The sequence below is a fragment of the Ceratotherium simum genome, chromosome 39 (genome assembly GCF_057802395.1).
Source record: "Ceratotherium simum simum isolate JZ-2026a chromosome 39, ASM5780239v1, whole genome shotgun sequence".
NCBI classification, from domain to species: domain Eukaryota; kingdom Metazoa; phylum Chordata; class Mammalia; order Perissodactyla; family Rhinocerotidae; genus Ceratotherium; species Ceratotherium simum.
The window spans coordinates 13779529-13799676 of record NC_141938.1 but is presented as its reverse complement, the minus strand read 5'-3'; the positions used below and the strand labels follow the sequence as shown (position 1 = coordinate 13799676).

The 20148-nt window shown below is 65.1% G+C and overlaps 1 protein-coding gene across 4 annotated transcripts in view; it reads right to left on the bottom strand.

The window, feature by feature from the left end:
• The window catches only part of PIP5K1C (phosphatidylinositol-4-phosphate 5-kinase type 1 gamma), a 57219-nt gene that overhangs the window by 3120 nt on the left and 33951 nt on the right, over positions 1 to 20148 (bottom strand). The window contains exons 6-18 of one of the 4 annotated variants that reach the window (XM_087425745.1): positions 18432 to 18584; positions 16733 to 17032; positions 16119 to 16324; positions 14448 to 14531; positions 13006 to 13054; positions 10517 to 10601; positions 8766 to 8927; positions 7945 to 8083; positions 7794 to 7826; positions 6683 to 6787; positions 4476 to 4596; positions 2977 to 3054; positions 120 to 203 (exon numbers count right to left, since the gene is read on the bottom strand). In XM_087425745.1, the coding sequence (XP_087281871.1) occupies positions 120 to 203; positions 2977 to 3054; positions 4476 to 4596; positions 6683 to 6787; positions 7794 to 7826; positions 7945 to 8083; positions 8766 to 8927; positions 10517 to 10601; positions 13006 to 13054; positions 14448 to 14531; positions 16119 to 16324; positions 16733 to 17032; positions 18432 to 18584 (1599 nt within the window). The remainder of the gene's footprint in view (positions 1 to 119; positions 204 to 2976; positions 3055 to 4475; positions 4597 to 6682; positions 6788 to 7793; positions 7827 to 7944; positions 8084 to 8765; positions 8928 to 10516; positions 10602 to 13005; positions 13055 to 14447; positions 14532 to 16118; positions 16325 to 16732; positions 17033 to 18431; positions 18585 to 20148) is intronic. The other 3 variants (XM_087425746.1, XM_087425747.1, XM_087425748.1) reach the window with 3 other exon arrangements.

The window sequence follows — 20148 nt, the reverse complement described above, 5'->3', positions numbered from 1 at the left end:
CAGAGCTGCAGGCCGGCCTGCCCCTCCCCCCCAGGCCTCAGTTTCCCCGTCTGTCCCTGGGGCGTCGGGGGCCACGCTCTCGGGCCCTCCGCGGCCAAGGCCCCGGCTGGCACACTTACTGTGTCGCTCTCGCCGTCGGAGGCCGGGCGGGCCGGGGCGCTATAGTGGAGCGGGGAGTACACCCAGCTCCTCTCATCGGTGGGCTGGAGGGCGGGCGGGCGCGCGTGCAGGAGGGGCGCAGAGAAGAGCAGCGTGCGAGGAGGCGACAGGCCAGAGGGAGAAGGAAGAAACAGAAATAAAAGAGGCAGACCCACGCGGGACAATGGGCAGTGGGCGGCGGCTCAGCCCCGGCCGCCCCTCCCTGACTGGGGACCTGCCCCAACCCAGGCGCTGGGGCTCGGCGGGCGGGACCGGGCCTGGGGCTGAGTGGCCGGAGCAGGCGGGTGGCAGCAGGAAGCGTTAGTCACAGCAGGGGCACAGCAGGAGCGGGAGGAAGGGGGGGCTGCTTTTCTCTGCTGTCCTCTCCCCGCCTCCCTCTCCGCCCTCCAGGGACCACCCCCCCAACCTCCGCCCTAGCCCGGCAGCACCCCAGCCGCGGATCTGATCTGTCACGTGGGCACTGGGGCCGCCAGCTGGGGCATGACTCTGGGGACCGTCCCCTGGGGGTCCTGGGCGGTGGGCAATGGAGCCCCTTTCCTGATGGCCCAGGAGCCTTTCAGGATTCAGTCTGCAGACTTGCTCAGGGGAGACCGAGGCACGGGCCGCCCAGGGAGCAAGCAGCAGAGGCCTCCCCGCTCCCTCCAAGGGCCCAGGGGACGCCTTCCTGGGGAGTGGGCGCACCGGGGACCAAGTCCGGGTGTGGGAGAGACAGAGCCTGGTGTGGCCGCCTAGAGGCTGCCCTGGGCCTCGCCAGGGGGCAGGCTGGTCCGCCTCTAGCTGTGTCTGGGGATGCGACGCCCAGCCCGGGTCAGACTCGGCGGAGGAGGCTCATTCCTCCAGCCCCATCCCGTCCCTCCCGGCTCTACTCCCACCTCGAGAACCCTCCCGGGCCCTGGCGCCTTCCTCGGGGCTCCCCCAGCCGCCTTCTCCTCCTCCTCCTCCCTCCTAGGGGATCCCTCCAGCCCTTGGCCTGGGGACCTCTACCCCGGCCAGCTCTGCTTGGAGAGGGGCCCGAGCACGCACCTGCCCTGACCAGATCCCCAAGTGGCCCGGGGCCCCTAAACCCACCATGCCCCCCAGCCTGCTCCTCCTCTGTCCGGTCACGACCGCCAGCCTGGCCTCTGCAGGGCTGGTGCCTTCACAGCCTCGAGAAGGACGAGCACCCGCTGGCCTCTGCGCTCTCCAGTGACCAGACCCTGCCCTCCGCTCCCGCTGCCTCTCGCCTTGGGCTCCCTGTGCCCGCTGCACCCAACCCTGCCCATGGCTCTCACCACGACCCCAGCCCCCGCAGGCCCCCAGGACCACTGGGCACCCAGCCCAGGGCCACACACCCTGAGATGACCGTGCCCATCTGCCGACAGACGCGCACAAAGGTGCCGTGGGCAGCAGGACGAGACCCCCTCGTTCCTCCAGACGGTCCCAGGGCAGTAAAGACCCCCGACCACAGGCGGCGGCTCCGTTGGCCTTCCCGCCCGCGGGGAGCCTGGGAGGGCAGGGCCGGGCTGTCACAGGGCAGCCCCAGCAGCTGCTCCACGCTGGGCTAGCTGTCCCCCGGGGCTCAGAACAAGGGATGGTAGGAGGCCCCCACCCAAACCCTGTGAGAGCAGGGCCTCGGGTGGGGGAGGGACCCAGACCCCACGGTGACTGAAGCCGGGCCACGGGCTCGCCCTGCCCGCTCTGCAGGCCTCAGGGTCTGGCCTTCGGTCCAGCTGCCCCCTCCTCCCAGCCGCCGCCAGGCTCCCGCATCTGCTGTGCCCCCCGCCCAGATCACGCTCTCCTCTCCCGCCTCCCACGCCCACAGTGGTTCTTGAAGTCCCATCAGCCCCTCTCCAGGCAGCCTGTGCAAACTGCTCCCCGCCCTCCACGGCCCTTGGGGGCTGCCGTGTGTCCCCGGCCCTGCATCATCTCTGGGGTGTGGTGTCCCCGTCTCGGCTGGATGGAGTGTGGAGGAGGGGCTGGGCGGTGGTCTCCACTTCTTGGGGTGCTCCGCAGCGCCTGACACACAGACGCCCAAAGGGGTTTGCTGATGGGACCAGGGGTGCAAGCCTCTGAGGGGCTTCATCTTGAGAACAGACTCGCTTCCGGCCTTCACCCTGTTCTGCCTGTTCCCATGCCGTGTGGCTCTGGGCAGGTGGCTTGGCCTCTCTGGGCCGCTCATTTATTGCTCATGATGACACTAAGAAGCAGTGACAATGCCATCGCTACACGCTATCCACATAGCGTCCCAAGCACACCGGGTGGACGAGCGTCCCCTAGACACAGTGCTCCTTGGGAGTTCGGGACCCAGACTTTGTCTAAACTATGCACTCTCAGGAGCTCCCTGGGGAGCCAAGGCCTCGGTTTCTCCATCCATGAAATGGGCATGGAGAGACCAGCCCCATCTCCTGCCGGGAGGGGCCCAGCTTTCAGCCCCTCGCTGACCCGCGTGACTAACCCTGTCAGCGGGGCAGAGGCCCTCGAGGAGCCATCGGCAGCGAGGTCTGAATGCGTGAGTAGTGTCCTTCTGACACGTCCCCAACTCGGGAGGGCTGGGTGAGGGGCGGAGGTGGCCAGGGTCTGGGGGTCAGATGCGACCCCACCACGGCCGGGTCCAGCTCCGAGCCCCGGCCGTGCGCCCGCAGGCCTGGTGATGCCCGCCTCGGAGGGGACTAAGTGACATCACCGCGGACGCGCACACAGCGCCCCACACAGCCGCCCTCCGCCGCAGAGACTGTTCTCCCCGAGGCCCTTCTCAGAGGGAGAGGGCCGGCCCGGACCCGTGCTCCCCGCTGCCCGGGGCGGGGCTGGGCTCCCTGGGGGCCTGCTGCGGTCACTTACAGTCCCCGAGGAGCTCAGCGTCACGGCCCGCAGACGGCGATGCCGGGGAGAGTAAATCCAGTACCTCCCGTCCGTGAACTGGGCGGGCGGGCGGGCGGGCGGGGAGGAAGCAAACAGAGCAGAGGATGAGGCGGCGGGAAGGGCGGGCGTCAGGCGGGAGGGCGCTGGGCGGGGCAGCGGGCCAAGCAGGAGGTGGGTCGGGGGTGGCGGGGTCCCACTGTGGCCCGCTGCCTCCTCTGCTGTGGGGCCCCGACGCACACGACAGGGCACGGCCCCCCGGCCCCTCACACAGATCCAGAGAATGGGGCACAACCAAGCCCCCGGGGACGGGGAGTCGACGGCGGGTGGGGGATGCTCACGCGGTGCCCCCGGTTCCTCTCTAGGCCAGGCGGGGGCCCCGCGACCCGGCAGCACAGAGAGCAGGTGGTGTTAGTCACGGAGCAGCGATGGCAGCGGGGGGGCCCGGCCCGGCTCACCTGCCCCGGGGGGCAGAGACTAGAACGAGGTCTGGGAAGAGGACGGGCAGCTGGGCTGCAGTGTCTGGCCCTCTCTGTGCAAGCGGGACCATCCGAGGGGGTCCCCCGGGAGGCGCCCAGGACCCACTGTCGGGGGCCACTGGACAGGACTCAGTGGGCTCTCTGATGGCCCAGCACCCGCCTCACCCAGGCTCCTGGCTTATCTGACCTGCCTGTGGGAGATGTGAGGGGCGGGGAGGCAGCCCCCCGCTCGGGAGGGCTGTCCCGGGTCCCTGGCGCAGGCCCCTCCTGCTCTGACAGACCCCACCTCGTCCAGAAGCAGCCGCGTGTCCTCGGCCCGTGAGGAGGGCAGCGTGACGCCAACCTGCCTCTCAGTGCAGACCCTGTGCCCCCTCGAGGACAGAGCCCACTAGGCTGCACCCACCACCCAGTGGGGGAAGAGCCACGTCATTTCCAGCCCACCTCGGCCAGCCCCGGGCTGCCCACCAACCCAGGGACTGGGCCTCCCCTCGGGGCTGCAAGCCTGAGGACTCCAGGGGCCTCCCAGGGAGCCACGGGGGCCCGGCTGCAGCCAGGGCCTTGGCTCTTGGCCAGGCGGTGGCCACAAGGTCTGGGAAGAGAGAACATGGCCGTTCTGGGGCCTTGGAATGGCCTGGCCTGGACGGCGCGGGGCAGGGCCCTCCTACGTGAGTGTGAGCGTGTGCACGTGACTGTGTGTGCACATGGGTGTGATTGTGCGAGAGCACACTGTGAGCATGCCAGTGGCCGTGCAAGAGAATGTGGATATCACTGTGGACAGGTGAGCACGTGTGCCTGACTCTGCCAGTGTGAGTACACGTGAGTGCCTTGTGTGAGCCTGTGAGTGTGATGTGTCAGTGTGTGCGCGCACTGGTATAAGCACACATGTGCATGCGTGATCATGTACTGCATGTGCGACACGTCAGTGTATGTGAGTGTGAGTGCGTGCACGTGTGAGCGTGTGTGGTTGAGGGCCCGGCAACGGGAGGGCTCCGGGGGACTTACGAAGTAGATGTCCGTGGCGGGCGCATCCTCCTCGTCTGAGGCCTGGCTGGCGGGCTCCGAGGCCTGGCTGGCGGTTTCCGCTTCGACGGCGGCAGAGGCGCAGGCCGGGGAGGCCTCCACCCTGGGGACACGGCAGGACATGGGAGGCCTGGGGCAGGGCTCGGGACAGCCCCCACCTTCCCCAGCCCACGCCGGGACCCTCCCTCCTCGTGTGGACACAAGACAGAAAGCGGGGCCACGGTGGTGTATTCTCACACGTTCCCATCCACGCACAAGGCGAGCAGAACTCCCCAGATGCTGCCGTGACCCAGGGCCCGACATGCCCACCTGCTACCAGGTGAGGCTCTGCCCCCTCCCCCGGCTCAGGCGCACACACCCGCGGGCAGATCCTGCCTCACCACTCACGCACTGTGCAACCCTGGAGATCAAGTTCCTTCTCTGAGCCTCAGTTTCCCCATCTGTAGAGCGGGGACACACAGCACCCACCCCCGTGTCCTGTTCCTCGAGCACTCACTGCGTGTGGCCTGTTCAAGAGCCTTACATGAATTAACCCGCTCAGTCTCCATCGGGGAGGGGACAGGCCACTGCCGTCCCGTGCGAGAGATGAGGAAACTGAGGCTCAGAGAGGTGAGGAACGTGCCTGAGGCCTCGGCTGGCGGCGACGTGCGTGACTGGTGCGTAATCTTCATCTCATGAATAAGAGGATGAGCCCTGAGGTGACAGAGCACCTCTGACTGTGCAGGACTTGTTCTCCAGTCACGTGTGAGGTCAGCTTGTTTTTCGGGCAAAGACTGAATGACATTTTACACTGCAAGACTTCAGTCAAGGGCCCAAGAGCTGACAGTGGCAGAAACTGGTGTATGTGTGCACGAGCGTGTGTGGTGTGTGTGTGCAGGTGAGTGTGTAAAATGAACTCTGGGAAGGTGTGCTGTGAGGGCTAAGTAAGGTCTCTTGAAATAGAACAGAAATTCTAAAACGTATATAAAGCAAAAACGATGAGAAGGACGAGAAGAATGTGATAACAATGCAATTACACAGTTAAACAGACCAAACACGGGAAATGAGTGAGGACATGAAGGAAGGGAATGACACCAGGCAGTTCGTTGGACAGAACAGGCTTATAGAGAACTTTCTGTCCCTCAACAGAGAATGCACATTTCTCCATATGTCCATGGGCATTTAAAAAAACAGATTCGGTATTTGACCACAAAGACGTTAATCTTTAAAAAAAAAGCATACATATTTTTACATCACTTTCTTCAACTCAAAACCTAATAAAATTAAAAGTAAGCGTACTAAAAAGGTAAAGAAAAAAATCCTTAAAAACTCAGAAGTTGAGAGACACTCCTAAATAAGCCTTAGTCCAGAGTCTCCCCTCACCACTGTAGATAGACAGTGGGGTGTCATGGGCACAGTGGGGGGTCGAACAGCATCCCTGGACCCCACCCACTCGATGCCAGGAGCACCCCCAGTGTGACACCACAGATGTCCCCAGACATGGCCCAGTGTCCCGGGGGGGGGGGGGTGCAGAGTCGCCCCCAGGTGGTTGAGAACCACCACCTTAGATCAAAAGGGAAATAAAAAGAAATCACTAAGTACCCACACGTGAGCCAGCGTAAAACTGCTTCACGTCAAGACCCAGGGGGCAGCAAACACAGCACTCAGAGGAAAATGCGTAGCCTTAAATGCCTCATTATTAAAGGAAAAAAGGCGGGGAGGACCTTAGGCACTCAACCTCCACTGGAAAAAAGGAAACAAGTGAGAAAACAAAGCAGAAGGAGCTAGAAAGAAACAATTACTGGCGAGTTTCAGCGAATGAAATGAAAACAAAACACAACAGGAGGCGGCGGACCAGGGCCACAAGCGGGTCTTTGCCAAAACTGGTCATGACGTCACCCTCTTGCGAGCCAGGCGAGGCCAAGAGGGGATGGAGAGGGAAGGTGAGCACAGATCACGGACCACCGGAGGTCCTACGACTGCCCCTGGAGCCTCCCCGAGCACAGGGACCTCCGTCTTTCTGACACCCCAACATGTGAACACCTCACATCAGAAGCCTGGAATCCTAGCCCACGGCTCCCAGATGCAGACTACATTTCCCAGCCTGCCTTGCTGCCAGCTGGCCACGTGACCGGGCTCAGCCAATGAGGTCTGAGCAGAGATCGCACACAGGAACTGGCCACGGGACAACAGGACTGGGGGGCACTCACCCCGTGTCCTCCTCCTTGGGGACCACGATCTCCACGCTGCACGCGGGCTCCACCTGCACCGTTATCTGCTGCAGGTCCTCCTCCGCCGGCGCCTCCTCCTGGGGCCTACAAGCAACAGGAAGCCGCACCTCAGTTTCCCTCCCCACGCCCCCTCCGCCCCTGGAGCGCCGCCCAGCTCCCATGTCCAGTCCCGGAGGGAAGCTGGGTGCCTCCACCCGACCTGCGCCCTGTGCTGGCCCGGCGCGGCCTGTCCCTCTGGCTGCCATGCCCGCCTGGGGCTGCGAGGGCACAGCCACTGAGCGTCCACCTGTGGCTCTGACCCCGGTAGGGGCATAACCAGTGACCGCGGCCTGGATCCTGCCCGCTCTCCCGCGGCCCACACTAGGGGCTGGGGGGGATCTGATGGAGGCAGGCCAGAACCTTCTGGCAGCCTGGCATGCAGTGTCTCTGGACTGCAACACAGGCCAGGAGAGAGGTCGCTGCCTGAGCAGGTGCTGGACAGACGGAGACGCACTTTCCACCAGGTGCGCTTCGTGCCACGACTTGCTTCCAAGCGGCAGGAACTATCCCCCGGAAACTAATGAGGGAAAGCGACCCCTGTTCACAGCAGGCAGTCACGTCACTGATCAAACAGCCGGGGACAACCCAGTGTCCCCGAGGGCAGCCGTGAGATGGGAGAGAGCCAGCAAGCGCTCCACCCGCTCGCACAGACCGTCCGCATCTGTGAGCGGCAGTGTGAGGGCAGGGAGACGCAGAGACAGCGCCACCGCTGTGTCAAAACCACAGGCCCCCACGGACGTCTGCTCCTCTGTTCACAACACGTCTCTGCAGAGAGAAAAACCCACCCGGGGTTGCTCCCGAGCGGGGAACCGTGTGGGGCAGGGGAGGCATTTCACTATATTCCCTTTGCAACTCTTAGACTAAAAAGAAAGAAAAGAGGGTCAACAGGCAGGTGTGGGGAGGGGTCCTCTGTGCCCCCAGGTGGCAGAGAAACAAGGGACTCTGGGCGGTTCTGGAGCCTGACTGCGCCCAGGAAGGAGGGGTCAGAGAGCAAGGGCTCTGGGTGGGACAGCAGAGGGGGCTGTGCGGGCCGGCTGGGGTGTCTGCTCACCGGCCGTCCTGTCCCGAGGACTGCGTGCGCCGCCTGCAGAGAGACCCGACAGGAGCAGGGGTGAGGGAGGCCCCGCCCCCGCACCCCCCCCCCCCGCCCCACTCCCGGGATGCACACAGAGGGCGCCCCGTCCATCCGTCCACCCGCGCACCTGTACCTCGGCTGCTCCGACGTCTCCGAGGGGGACCGCTCGGGGATGGAGAGGGACGTGGACGACAGGGTCGTGGCGATGGAGGCGGTGGTGGCCTCCTCAAAAGAAGGCGGCGTGCAGGGCAGGAGGTCGGGCCGGCCTGAGGGGAGGAGGCGGTGGGCTCCCCCTGCAGAGGGCTCTCCCTCTGCCACCCACGCCCCGGCTCCCACCTGCCACCCGACACTCCGTTCTCCCCAGCGGCTTTAAGAGGGGCTTCCAGTAGCTTCCCACTGCTCCCAAACTAAAATCCAAACCCCTCCCTATGGCCTACAGGGCCCCTCCCGACCTGCCCTGTCCCCTCCTCCCTCTGCTCCAGCCACATGGGCCTACTGTTCCTCCAACACAACAGGCCTGGTCCTGCCCCACGGCCTTTGCACAGGCTGTTTCTCCCTTCCTTGCTGGTATTCCCCCGCCCCCTCCCTCTCTGCAGTCTGTGACCCCAGGAGCTGGGAGGGACCTTCCAGAACATCAGGCCCAACCCCATCAAGCGCTTCTCTCTCTGGGTCTCTGCACACCTGTGGTGACGTAACGAGCTGTCACCTCCCTGGGTGGCGCCTTCTATGCTCAGCTCTCCCTGCCCTCTTCCCGGGGCCCAGTCCCAGCTGCTCCCCATCCCACTCCGGGGTGGCTGCAGCTCTCGGACTGGGGGGCTGACTGTACCCTTCCTGGCACGGGGCTGCCGCTGTTGCTCCCCGCGGCCTCCCTCCTCAGCCCCCAGGACGGCGCCTTCCCCCTGCCCCCTTCCCCCGTCACGATGCTCCCAGTCGCGGCTGCCCGCTCACCTCCGTCCTCCAGCGTGGGGTAGCTGTGGGCCCCCCGCAGGTCATACTGTGCGTCCTCCCGCTCGCTGGGGATCTGGCTGGCCGAGAAGGCGGCCGTGGGCCCCAGGGGCTTGACGGCCAGCAAGGCACCACGGCCCTTCTTGGACGGCGACGACTTCAGGGCTGCGGAGGAGGGCGGTTGCCGTGTGGGTGGCGCGGCAACACCCAGCAGGGCCCACCGGCCCGGTTGCCCCTCTGCACAAAGGCCTAGTCCACGCCCACGAGGCGAGGCCCACACCCGCGGCCCTGCCTCCACTGCCCCTCAGCCCGGACAAGACGCGACGCTCAGCTCTCGGTGGACACAGCCCTGCCCTGCTTCCCACCTGGCTCGGCCTCGGGGGACACCGGCGTCCTGCCCACCGACGGATATGGAGCAGCCCCGGGGACCCAGCACCCCCACCTGGGCCCCCCTGAAACAGCAGCAGCAGCCACCACCACCATTTACTGAGCGCTTTGGAGCCTCATCCCCTTTGTCGCAGCCGCCCCGCCGTGGCCCCCACTTTCAGACAAGGCAACGGAGGCCTTGGGGGGTGCAGGCTCAGCACCCAGGGCCTGGCTCCCATCCAGGCTGCATGGCCTGGGGAACGGGCTCAGCCTCTCTGGGCCCTGGCGGCAGCGGTGGCCAGAACAGGGTCCGGCGAGGCAGGTGAACCCCAGACCCTCCTCACCAGGCCCGGCCCCGTGCTCTCCCGCTCTGTGAACTCTGCCCCCAGGAGGGCCTGCACAGCTCCCGGCACGCAGTAGGCACTCAGTTTGCCTTGTGCACAGCCATGTGGTCCCCGGATGCCGGCACACTCCCCTGACCTCAGTGGGAACGACACCCAGAGAAGGTTCCAGGAAGGAGTGTGCTGGCAAAGGTTAACAACCAGCTCTCCAGAGACACACGCTGGATTTGCTGAGTTTGCCGATTTCCATGGGGTGAATATTCCCACCAGGTCGGTCTAGCTACTGGCGGGGCGTCACGGAGGGTGGAGTGGCATTGGCATTATGAGCCGGCTCCGGGGGAGCCCATGGGTTGTGAGGCCCGGAGAGTATGGCACACACCAAGGCCATCGCTGCGCCCACAGACACTTAGTGAGCACCCACTGTGTGCGGGCCCCGGGCTGGATGCTGAGAACACAGAGTGACGAGGCCAATAAGCACCCTGCCTTTTAGGGGCAGGGAGGACAGACGCAGACACATGGGGACAAAGACTCTTCAGGCAGCACTGGGATCACGGCCCAGGTGTGCACCAGGGTCCAGGACTTGAGGCCAAGCACAGACACGGGGCCCCCGAGGCCGCCCATGGGGCAGGGCCGACACTGTTCGCCCTGTGCCCTCCCTGACGACGCCTAGCCGCCTCGGTGCCCACCAAGGCCGTGCTTCCTTGGCGATGGCGAGAGGCTGTGGGCAGCCCCACTGAGCGCCGTGCTAGGCCAGGGCCCCCTGCCGAGCGTGAACACATCCCACCCTCACAGCTCTGTGCAGAAGGGGAAACTGAGGCACGGAGAGGGGCGTCACTGGCTCGAGGTCACAGAGCCAGGACTCAATTCAGACACCGGGTGCCAGGCCCCGTGCTGTGCCAGTGGGGTGGCCGCCTTGACCACCCTGTTCTCTGGACAGAGGCCTGAGGTGGCCAAGAAGCAGGGCGGGGAGCCCCGGATTTACCCCGCTCTCGGCTGCCCACCCCACACTCCCCGAGTCCCTCCCACCCAAAGGCCCGGGCAACTCACAGGAGTTCTTCCGGAAGACTGTGTTGCTCATGAACTTGAAGAAGCGCTCGGCGTAGAAGCTGGGCCGGTGGACGGAGACCGTGTCCTGGGAAGAGAAGTGGGGCCGGGGCAAGAAGGTGCGTGAGCCTGTCGCCCCCCCAGGAGCCCCCATGCCCCGCAGGGAGCCCAGGACACGCCGCTGCAGGAGGGGCTACCTCCTGTGTGGAGGGGGAGATGGGTCCCCGGCATGGGGCTTCCCGGAGGGGGCCCAGAGATCAGAGACAGCGACAGGGAGTGGATGGGAGGGAGATTTTTTCATTATAAACCCATCCGCATTTTCAATTTTTTGGACCATGTAAAAGAAAAGCTATTCAAAGAAGTGAACACGTAAATATCAAAAGAAAGAAACCAGAGAAATTCTCTGAAGCAGCAGTCAGCATAGCACGGCCGCCCTCTGCTCTGAGTGGTTTTATTGGCCCTTGGCCGTGCGCATCCCCAGGGCAGAGCTGAGCAGCTGTGGCAAACGGAAGCTGGTGTTCCTGGGGCCACGCAGACCGACTGTCCCAGCACCCACCCTCAGGGTGGCCCTGGGCAGCACACTGCCCCTCTCCGAGCTTCTGTCCCTTATTTGTGCCACAGGGAGACAGGAGATGGCTACGCTCACAGGATACAAGGACAGGATTTACGTAAGGCAGGAACCCAGCACACAGTCGGTGCTCACTAAATGCTGGGCCCCTAAGGTAGACACTCCTTGCGGTTCCCCAGGATGCAGTCTCCTCACTTTTTTTTTTTTTTTTTTTTTTGTGAGGAAGATCAGTCCTGAGCTAACATCCATGCTAATCCTCCTCTTTTTGCTGAGGAAGACCGGCTCTGAGCTAACATCTATTGCCAATCCTCCTCCTTTTTTTCTTCCCCAAAGCCCCAGTAGACAGTTGTGTGTCATACTTGCACATCCTTCTACCTGCTGTATGTGGGACGCGGCCTCAGCATGGCCGGACAAGTGGTGTGTCGGTGCGCGTCCGGGATCCGAACCCGGGCCACCAGCAGCGGAGCGCGAGCACTCAACCACTAAGCCACGGGGCCGGCCCTTCCTCACCTTCTAAGGCACAGTCTCCCCCGTCCAGTGCCCGTAGATCGTACTCTGTGGGAGGCGGTCCTGGGCGCTCTGGGGGTTTGAACAGCCTCCCTGGGCCCCACCCACTTGATGGCATGAGCGCCCCCAGTGTGACAGCCAGAGATGTCCCCAGACATGGCCCAGTGTCCCCCCTGCTGTAACGTAACAGAACCCATAGGGACACATGGCCTCCCAGAACTGAAACTACATTTCCCATCCTCCCCTGCGAGGAGGCGTGGCCACATGACCCCGCTCTGGCCAGTGGCCTGGGAGCCAAGACAGCGAGACAGTCCTTCTGCCCTTGGAGGGAGGGGCGCCCCCAGCTCCTCTGCCCGCCTTCGGGCTGCAGCGCGATGTGGGGGCCGCCCCCCTGGGCCAGGGTTAGGACAACGCCCAGGGTTAAGCGGCAACACAGGGAGAACCTGGCCCCCACCCCAGGGCCACCTGCCTGCCCCAGATCGCTCACACCAGGAGGGTGACTTTATCAACATCTGGGGACCCCTTGGCTGACCCAAATCCTATTTTGGGGGTCACGGTGGCCTCATCAGGACTTGACAGCTCGCCTGTCTGCTGTGAGTTTATGACATCAGGAGAGGGCCAGCCGCCACCCAGACCTTCTCGCTGCACATCCCGGAAGCTCCGCTGGGACCCCCGGACCCCCCCTTGAGGGGCGTGGGGAGCTGTGGGATCCTGCGTTTACAGCCTGCGGGCACAGACAGCCCCCAGCACTGTAGTAAGAACTGGTCTGGAGCGGCCTCGGGAGGAGCGGCATCCACCCGCGGCCCGAGCCGGCTGTCAGCGCAGCGGACAAGGGTGCAGGGCCGCCTCGGGCCCCGGCCGTTGGCCCTCCTGGTCTCTTACATAAAGAAACAACCCACAGCCAGCGTTCATGCGGTGGCAGCGCCCACACGACAAAGCACATTTCAAACTTTTCTCAAACAACTGAGAAGTCCGGCCACACCCCTCTGAGTAGCTGGGGACAGAGCTGCATGGTGCTGCCCCCGGGTGTGGCCGGTGCCCGAGACCCCCTCCGCATGGTGCGTTTCCAGAATGTTCTTTGCCTGGCTGATCCCTGACCCTTCTGGTCAGGCTACCCTCAAGAATCCTTCCAACTCAGCTTGGGGGGCCCCTCCTCCAGGAAGCCCTTCTGTACCCCTCACCCACGGCTGGGACCCCCTCGTTGGGGCTCCTCCGGCTGCCTGTGCTCCCCCATCACGGCCCTGACCCCTTGGCCTGGGACTGCCCCGTCACGGGCCTGCCTCCACTGGACAGCAACTCCAGGAAGGGGGCACACGTCTCTTGGCTCTATCACCTGTGCCTGGCCCAGGGGGACGGTCATGAGGTTTATGGGCTGACGGATGGAACGAATGAACGAGTGAATGAGTGAAGGACTCACCCCATCATGGACGAGAGCCTTCCAGGTGTGCTCCAGCTTCTTGATGAACCTGCGGAGAGAACACCCAGAACGTCAGCCTGGGTCCAGGGGTCTCTGTGGGGCCATCCTGCCCCGGGGGACAGTGGGCCACGTCTCGGGACATCTGTGTCACGACTGCGGGTGCTCCTGGCATCGAGTGGGAGGAGCCCTGGACTAGAGGAACTGAGGTCACCTGCTGCGTCAGCCAGAGGCCACCTCCCCTCTTCCCGTGCGCCCCCGTCCCCTCCCCTCCCCGCCTGCTGGCGGCCCCACCACCCCGGCTCTGGGGGAGGAAGACAGACAGCCAGACCCTCCGGAGCCCGCCCTTCCTCTCTCCGCTCCCGGCTCCTCTCTGCTGGAGTCAGTGCCCTGCACCGTGGTCCCCGCAGCACGCTGGGCTCGGGAGAACGTCGCCTCCTCCAGGCAGCCTTCCTGGCCCCCGGAGTCGACAGGAGGGAAGGATCCTCCCCTTGGCACACACCCCTCATGATGCCCCTGCCCCAGAAAGAGCTCGTGGCTGCCTACCACGTGCCGGCCCACCCCCTCGCCCCACCCGGGAACTCTGCAGAAACCCTGGCCTGCCACTTTGAAAGCTGCCTATCTCACTCCAAACAGGAGGGAGACGCCTGCAGGAGACAGGTCCACCCTCAGGTGGGGAAAGGCCGCGAAGTGTCAGCAGTCTGATGGGCAGGAGCCGGTTTTTACATTGAAACAAGAGACACGCAAAGAAGAAATCCGCCAACGCCCAGCGGGTGACGAGGTTTCCTGGGGGGTGGGGTGTGCACGGGACACGGGGGCTGCCACGTCCACGGCCGCCCTGTCGTGTCTCGATCATGTGTAACCAGCACAGGTCACTCTCTCAGTAAGAAACCGGCAATGATCGACAACTGCTCATCGCTGAAGGCTCACGAAGGACCAGGCATGGACCCAGGGTGCCTGTCGCCCTGGCTTTAATCTACCAGTCGGGCTCGGGTCTCTGGCCCTTTGGGCTTTGCCACACTCGTGTCCAGGCTCGAGACCGTGAGCATCTTTCTGCGCATCCCAGGAAATTTCCAGAGACGTCACGCCTCACAGCCAGCAACTGCACACAGTAGGTGCTCAACAGACAAGGCTGGCGACCCCTCCCCCCCCACCCCCGGGCCTCAGGCCGGCCGTGACCTGTGTCCGTGTCCCTGGGATGAATCCCGGGGCTCGAACCACCAGATTAGGGACCAAACGCCTCCCTTTGGGGCTCGGGAGGAGGGCGGCCAGCAGGAGCCTTCCGGAAGGCTGAGAAAACCTTAAAAGCAGCCAGCGAGCTGCTCCCATGGGCAAGCGGTGGGGGGGCGGGAGGGGGCCCACCCGTAGGACTGCAGTCTGGAAGCAGGAGGTGGGGGTGGGGGCGGCCCCCCTGTAGGACTGGGGTCTGGGGGTGGGGGGCCCACCTGTAGGACTGCAGGATGTCGATGATGCCGATGTGCAGCAGCAGGCGCTCCCCGCGGCCGTTCACGGCGGGAATCCCGCCCATCCTGGGGAGAGAGGGGCAGGGGCTGCAGGCGGCCTGGGCCTGCTCCTGGGGCTGCGGGACTGGCGTGGGACTCGGGGAGACAGGGCTGGAGGGAGGAGCAGCCCGAGGGGGCCTGGGGCCTGGAACCCCCACGCTCCCCACAGGCGGCAGCTTGGCTGGCCCGGCGGAGGGGTCCCGGCCGGCAGCTGTGCTGTCCTGGGCGGATGCCGCCTCCCAAGGTCAACGCTGGCGGCCAGAGGCTGCAGAGAGGTCCCGGCTCTGAGACCCAGGTTCACACAGGCGCACACACGTGCATGCACACACAGCACACTCACATGAACACATACACATGCACACACGCGTGCACACACACACCCAGGCGGGCCCTAAGGGCTCTCAGGTGCAGCCTGGGGAGTTCCTCGCCTCCCTCAGCCCCAGGCCCGCCTGTGCCAGCCCACGCGGTTAGTGAGGGCACACGATCCAGCCGCTGTCCCGAAGCCACCGGACCCCAGGCCCCGAGGCTCTGCTCACGGCACTCTGGGCACGCTGAGCTCACCTGCACGCCCTGCCGTCCCCCGCCGGGCCCCGAGCGGACCCTACGAATGCCAAGACAGTCTGAGAATGCGGCCAGCTGCTCGGGGCCTTTGCACGTGAGGCCCCCACCCCCACCCCAGATGGGGTCCTGGGCCTGCTCCTCCTCTGTCCCCTGCAACTGGTGGCCTAGGGCGGGGGCCGGGCCAGGCTCAAGCCTCAGCCCCACCAGCCGCCTGCGCACCCAGACGGCCACCCCACCTCTGAGCCTCCGTCTCCCCAGCTGAAGATGGGGGCCACCCTCCTCCATGGCCCCGTGAGGACTGAACAGGGTAACGGACATGAAGGGTCCAGCAGGCTCCCTGCGTGGTCAGTGCACGGTGAGCAGGGGACAATCTTGACACCTGTCTACAGCAGCAGCTCCCACCCAGGGCGACTCCGCCCCCAGGGAACACTAGGCAACGTCTGGGGACGTCTGTGGCTGTCACACTGGGGGTGCTCCTGGCATCGAGTGGTGGGGCCAGGGATGCTACTCAACCCTGCACAGCGCCCAGGACGGCCCCACAGAGAGTGAGCCGGCCCCTATGTCCGCAGAGCTGAGGGAACACCCCACGTGTCTGTCCCCTGACCAGACCCTGAGCCCCCGGGGCAGGACCAGGGCACCAGCTGAGCGGGTGCGGCCAGGCACCCGCTCCCCTCTGAACCCTGTGGCCTCGTCACTGTCACAGGCACCTTCATCTTGGGGTGGCTGCCCGCGGTGGGTCCTGGGCTGGGTGTGCTGGTCTACAAGGTCTCCCGGGGCCCCGCCGTCCCCCCTCCTCTGGTGCCGTCTGTCAGCGTTTCTAGTTCTGCCCCGTACGGCGGGCCCGCGGGAGGGAGGGGCACCTGCGCTTCCCGCCTGGATGGCCAGTGGCCTCATCCACTGACTGACCGCAATGCCACGGCCGTGCGTCCGTCCATCTGACCCTCCCGGGGCCTGGGGGCGGGCACTGCGGCTCCATCCACAGACCAGGACCCGCCACAGACAGGTGTCCATCTCGCCCCTCGCCAGCGGCCCCGGCCCGCCCGCGCCACCTACGTGTCGTCCGTGTCGATGGCCTCGCCGCGCGCAGCCCCGCCCTGGATGGACTCCATGGCCGTGGAGTAGAGCGCCTTCTGGCCCAGCGGCCGCTTCTCGTCGGCGGTGCTGTGCGCACCCTCGGCCTGCCGCTCGCGCTCCTGCTGGTCGAGGTTGTGCACTCCCAGCAGCAGGCTGTAGTCCATGATCTTGAAGCTCTCCAGCACCTGGAGGGCGGGGCGGTTACGGTCACGCGCCCATCCTCAGCCCCCGCCCCAGGCAGGCCCCGGCACAGGGACACGGGCTCCAGGACGCCAGGAGCCGAGACGTCGGGCGGTTTGTTGGGAGTCGGTGTCAAGTTTGCAGAGGGGTCTGGAGCCAGGGGTGGCAGGCTGAGGGGCCGGGGCACAGAGCAGGGAACCCAGCCCGGGTCCTGCCAGGCTGGCGGCCTCAGGTAGGGAGCCCTTTGCCGGGCCTCATCTCTGGAGGGACCACGCTGCATCCCCATTTCACAGATGGGAAAACAGGCTCAAGAGGCGAGGGACCCTTAACCACCCGCGCTCGGCCCCAGGCAAGGGGGCCTCTCCGACCCCGGGCTCCTCCTCTGCGCGGCTGGGGTCGGGGCGCGGCCTCACCAGGCAGTCCCGCTGCAGCGTCTTGACGAGAGCGGAGAAGGTGTCGGCGTCGAGCAGGAGCCCCTCGGGCATGTCCTGGATGAAGTCCAGGTCCTTGTAGGTGGGGATGCTCTTCTCCTTCTCTTTCTTGCTGGCCCGCCGCTTGTAGGTGGAGCCCTTGAGGTCGAACTTGAGGTGCATCTTGACGACACGCGGCAGCACGTTGTTCATCACCACCACGCGGATGTTCTTGCCCCCCGACTGCACGCAGTACAGCCCGTAGAACTTGGGCAGCAGCGTCCGCGGGTTCTGGTTGAGGTTCTGGGGGGAGGGGGTGGCGAGCGCCCGGTGGGGGGGGCCTTCCCGCCCGCAGGCCTCTGCAGCCGCCTCCTCAGGAAGCCCTCCCTGACCACCTCGCTCCCGGGCTGCCCCTGACTCTGCGCCCCAGCACCCCGACTTCACACGGGTCACACCGGCCTGTTTAATTCTCCGTCCCCGGACTGGGGCCTGGCCCAGCGAGAGCCCGCCTCCCAGTGAAGACCCCGAGGGACGCTCCCAGGGGGCCGGGCCAGCGCCCGGCCAGGTCAGACCCAGGGGGCACAGGGGGCACGGCCTCCAGGCGCACCCAGGGTGGAGGGTGGGGGGTCAGCAAACTCCGGCCCAGGGCCCGATCCAGGGCAGCGTTCTCACACAGCCGCCAGCTAAGGGCAGCTCTACGTTAAAAAGTTGAAAAACACCAAACAGAACAGCAGCATTTTGTGACACGTGAAAATTACACAAAATTCACTCTTCCGTGTCAGTAAATGAGGTTTTGCTGGTGCCCGGCCACTCACGCGCCGTCTACACGGCTTTCCCGCCACACCGGCAGAGCCGAGCTGTGTAGACAGGCTGGCGGCTCACAAAGCTGAAAACACTACCGGGCTCTTCACGGAGAGTCTGCCCCCCCCATCTGGGGAGCCGGGGCCCCACCCAGGCACCCTCTGCAGCGGATGAAGGACGCCCAGGGGAGGCGGGTCACGCCTGCGCAGGGCCCCGGGGGCCGTCCCCACACCCGCCAGGTTGGCTCTGGACAGTGGGCAGCACTCGGGGAGCCCAACCCGTCTGCGCATGGGGACCCCCGGCTGGGGGACGGACGCCTGAGGCTCCTGCTGCCCCCCCGCCACTGCCCAGGCCCGATGTGCCCTCTCGGGGCTGAGTCACACGCAGAAGGGGGAGTGTCCCCAGCAGCCGGTCCTTCGTGAGGAGCCAGCTGGTGGCCCGGCCCCTCCTCCCTGGCGCCTGAGTCACGGCCGCGGAGACACGCGGCTCACGAGCCACCACTCTGGGACCTGCGACTTGGGGGCAGCGGTAGGGCGGGGGCTGGGGAGTCAGGCGGAACCGGGGCTCCCACACAGCCCGGGGTGGCCTGCAGGGCCCAGAGTGTAATTCCCGCTCGCCTCATGCGGGGGGCCGCCTGAGGGGGACCAGAGGGTGGGGCACAGTGACCCAGGGAGGCTCGTCACGGTGGTGCTGCCCTGGGGACTCGGGCCCCATCAGCCAAGCCCTGCAGCTGCTGGCTCCTGCGTCAGGCACAGGGGCTGGGGCAGAGCGGATTGCTGCGCGGGGGGCCGGAGGCAGGGGAGGAGGGCGTGAGGTTTGGGAGGCGGGATGCGGCTGGAGGGAAGCCTGGGGCAGTGCCCCCCCCACCCCACGGAACCTTCTGGAAAGCCACGCTCCCTACCATGTAGTAGCCGGGCAGCAGCTTCTGTAGGAACTCGGCCTCCTTGTGCATCACCGTCTTGATGATGAACTCGTCGTCGCTGGTGACGTAGAAGAGGGAGCCGCTGGCACCGGGGTTGGACAGCTCGATCAGTGGCTCGTTGCACAGCGAGTACTGGAAGGCGGGCGTGGTCAGTGGATGGGCAGCTCACCGACCCCCAGAGGCCCAGGAGCCAGGGGACAACCCGGAACTGCTCACTGACAGCTCCATTTTACAGAGGAGGAAACTGCGGCTCAGAGAGGGGGACTGACTTGCCTGAGGCCACACAGCAAGGATTCGAACCCAGACTAACCCCGCAGCCTGAGTGCTGGTCTACCGCGGTGTACTCCCTCTCCTGTGGCAGCAGGGCGCCGACGCGCCTGGCCAAGACTCACTGCCCAGCCTCCCTTGCAGCTAGGCATGGCCACGACAGTCTGCTCTGGCCAGGGAGCTGTAAGCAGAAGCTGCTGAGTGGGACTTGGGGAAAGGCTCCCTAACTATGTGACAGAAGCTGGTGCACCTTCTGTTTGTGCCCTTCTCCTTCCCGCCTATTTCCCATCTGGAATGCTGATGTGATGGCTGGAACCCCAGCAGCCACCTTGGACCATGAGGTGACCTTCGGGATGGAAGCCATGCACCAAGATGAGAAAGAGAGATGAAAGCTGCACCCCTGATGGGCAGCCCGCACTCCGGCTCCTGGCACAGCCCAGCCCCTGGCTCTTCCCACTGACATCTGTTTCACCTCCATGTTTGCTGCCCATTATCCCACACGTTCCCTCCCGCCATTAGACGGTAAGTTCCACGGAGGCAGGGATTTTTACGTGACTTTGTTCACTGAGGGGTCTCCGGCAGCTACGACAATGCTCAGCACACAGTAGGTGCTCAGTTTGTTAAGGAAATGAGTGAAAACCGAGGACTGCAGGCCGCTCTCCCTGGGCCTCTTCAGCTCACAAGCCAATGGGATACCTTTTGGGGTTAAGGCTGTTTGGGTCAAGCTTTCTGTCCCTTGCACCCCCAAATTCTAACTGAGTACCACTGGTATACGTGGACGAGGCCACAGGGGGCCGAGCGTCAGGCCCCCAGCAGGGTGAACGCTGAGCACACATCTGCTGAATGAACAGGCCTGGCAGGTCGTGGTGCCGTGGGGATTCCGGAGCCTGCCCGTGTCGTCAGGGGCCTGTGGGTGGGCAGGCCCCCGACAGAAGCGTGACCCCTCCAGGGACCACAGGCACCTTCTTGAAGGGCAAAAACGTGTGACACGGCTGCTGCCCAGACGCCCGTGACAGCGCTGACCACGGGACAACAGCACCTGCATCTGCCGCGCCCTGGTGCCGACCAGCCGGTGACCTCGGGCAGGAGGGCCCCCACCTGTGCCCCAGGGGAGTGGAGCTCATGGCCTCCCAGGCTGGCAGGACTCAAGAAGCTACAGGCCCGGCCACATGGAGGACTGCGTTCCCCCACACAGCGACTGGCTCAGAAACGTGTCCTGAGCAGGGCTGAACTGGACCCTTCAATGATGAGACCGTGGATGCCAGGAGGCAGAGCTGGGAGCACAGGCCCCCAGGGGCCATCTCTCCAACCCGCAGAGAAAAACAGAGGCACATATAGAACTCTGTTGCCCTTGGCTCAGCTCCTGGATCCAGCTATGCCTGAAGCCAGAGCGGCCCCGGACGTCCAGTCTCCTGAGCCAAAAGCTATC